Source organism: Etheostoma spectabile, chromosome 3 (assembly GCF_008692095.1).
Source record: "Etheostoma spectabile isolate EspeVRDwgs_2016 chromosome 3, UIUC_Espe_1.0, whole genome shotgun sequence".
Taxonomy (NCBI): domain Eukaryota; kingdom Metazoa; phylum Chordata; class Actinopteri; order Perciformes; family Percidae; genus Etheostoma; species Etheostoma spectabile.
This window is the reverse complement of record NC_045735.1, coordinates 613,370-614,752: the sequence shown is the minus strand read 5'-3', so window position 1 is coordinate 614,752 and position 1,383 is coordinate 613,370. Positions and strand designations below refer to the sequence as shown.

The 1,383-nt window shown below is 44.5% G+C and overlaps 1 protein-coding gene across 1 annotated transcript in view; it reads left to right on the top strand.

Moving 5' to 3' along the window:
* The window catches only part of slc8a2b (solute carrier family 8 member 2b), a 227,318-nt gene that overhangs the window by 202,423 nt on the left and 23,512 nt on the right, over nt 1-1,383 (top strand). The window contains 1 exon segment of the mRNA XM_032504578.1: nt 482-855. Within this exon segment, the coding sequence (XP_032360469.1) occupies nt 482-855 (374 nt within the window).

Sequence of the window (1,383 nt, the reverse complement as noted above, 5' to 3'; positions counted from 1 at the left end):
ACTTTAGTTTTACAGTTATTTTTTGGAATTTGTGTTCAGTAAGCCTCATTTAGAGGAAATTGTATCTTATGTTTGAGTTAGAAAAGCAGAAATTAGGAATTATTTAGACTTCACTTAAAGGAATGGATGTTGATGGATAATCACAGACTGGAATATGTCAACTTTTACTCAATACGTTTTCAAAAACACTTCAATTTGTTTTTCAAATGCTATAAAATTGAATAAGACCCAAAATTAATGAAAGTAGAGATGTGTACTTGGCAAAGAGCGTTGTGTGGAATCAATCATGTTATTTTGGGGAATTAAAAAGAACATTGCTATAGGAAAACGGGTCCATTTGACCCGAGGACAACATGAGGGTTAATGCAACTTTACAGCCCCACATGGACTCTACCACCCCCCCTCTTTTTAGGTGTCAAAGTCCAGTTTTCGGATCCTTCGTGCCTAACGACACCGTCCTTCTGTCTCTCCGCGTCCCCAGGTCGGCATAATCGACGACGACATCTTCGAAGAGGACGAGCACTTCTTCGTGCGCCTGCTGAATCTGCGCATCGGCGACGCGGAGGGGATGTTCGAGAGCGACGAGGCGGGCTCCGCCCCCAAGGCTCGCTTTGTGGAGCCCCTGGTGGCCATGGTGACCATCCTGGACGACGACCACGCCGGCATCTTCACGTTCAGCGAGAGCACGGTGCGGGTGAGCGAGAGCGTGGGCACGATGGAGGTGACGGTGGTGCGCAACTCAGGGGCCCGTGGCACCGTCATCCTGCCGTACTACACGGAGTCGGGCACCGCCAAGGCCGGGGAGGACTACGAGGAGGCCAGAGGAGAGCTGGAGTTCACCAACGACCAGACCACGTGAGTCAGACTAATCCTTATTGGTTTTTAAAACTTAGACTTCTCTTTATTGATCCTGTTGGGATGACTCCCGCCAGGAAATTGAAAAGTCCAGCAGCAGTTTTAGCAAGAAAAAAAGAAAGAAAAAGTAGATAAACAAGACAGTATAAAGACAACAAAATAACAGTAATAATAATAATAATAATAATAATAATATACTAATAACCATAAACATTCGTCCACTAAGACCAAAAAGACGCATAAATTAATTCAAAGTGTCAATTTTGAGTCCAGTGTTAAAGTATAAAGTGACCAGGTATTAATGTAAGCCCAGGTGTGTGTGTGTGTGTGTGTGTCAGGTCACAAGTGCCACACAAACAAATCACTTGGAACACACATACTCACACAACCCAACAAACAACAAGAACATCACAACACACATCACAATACACAACCCCCCAAACTCACAAAAATCCACACACAAGGTCTCCCACATTAACACACCAACACACCCCAACACAACAATAATACCACCTAACAACCCAACAC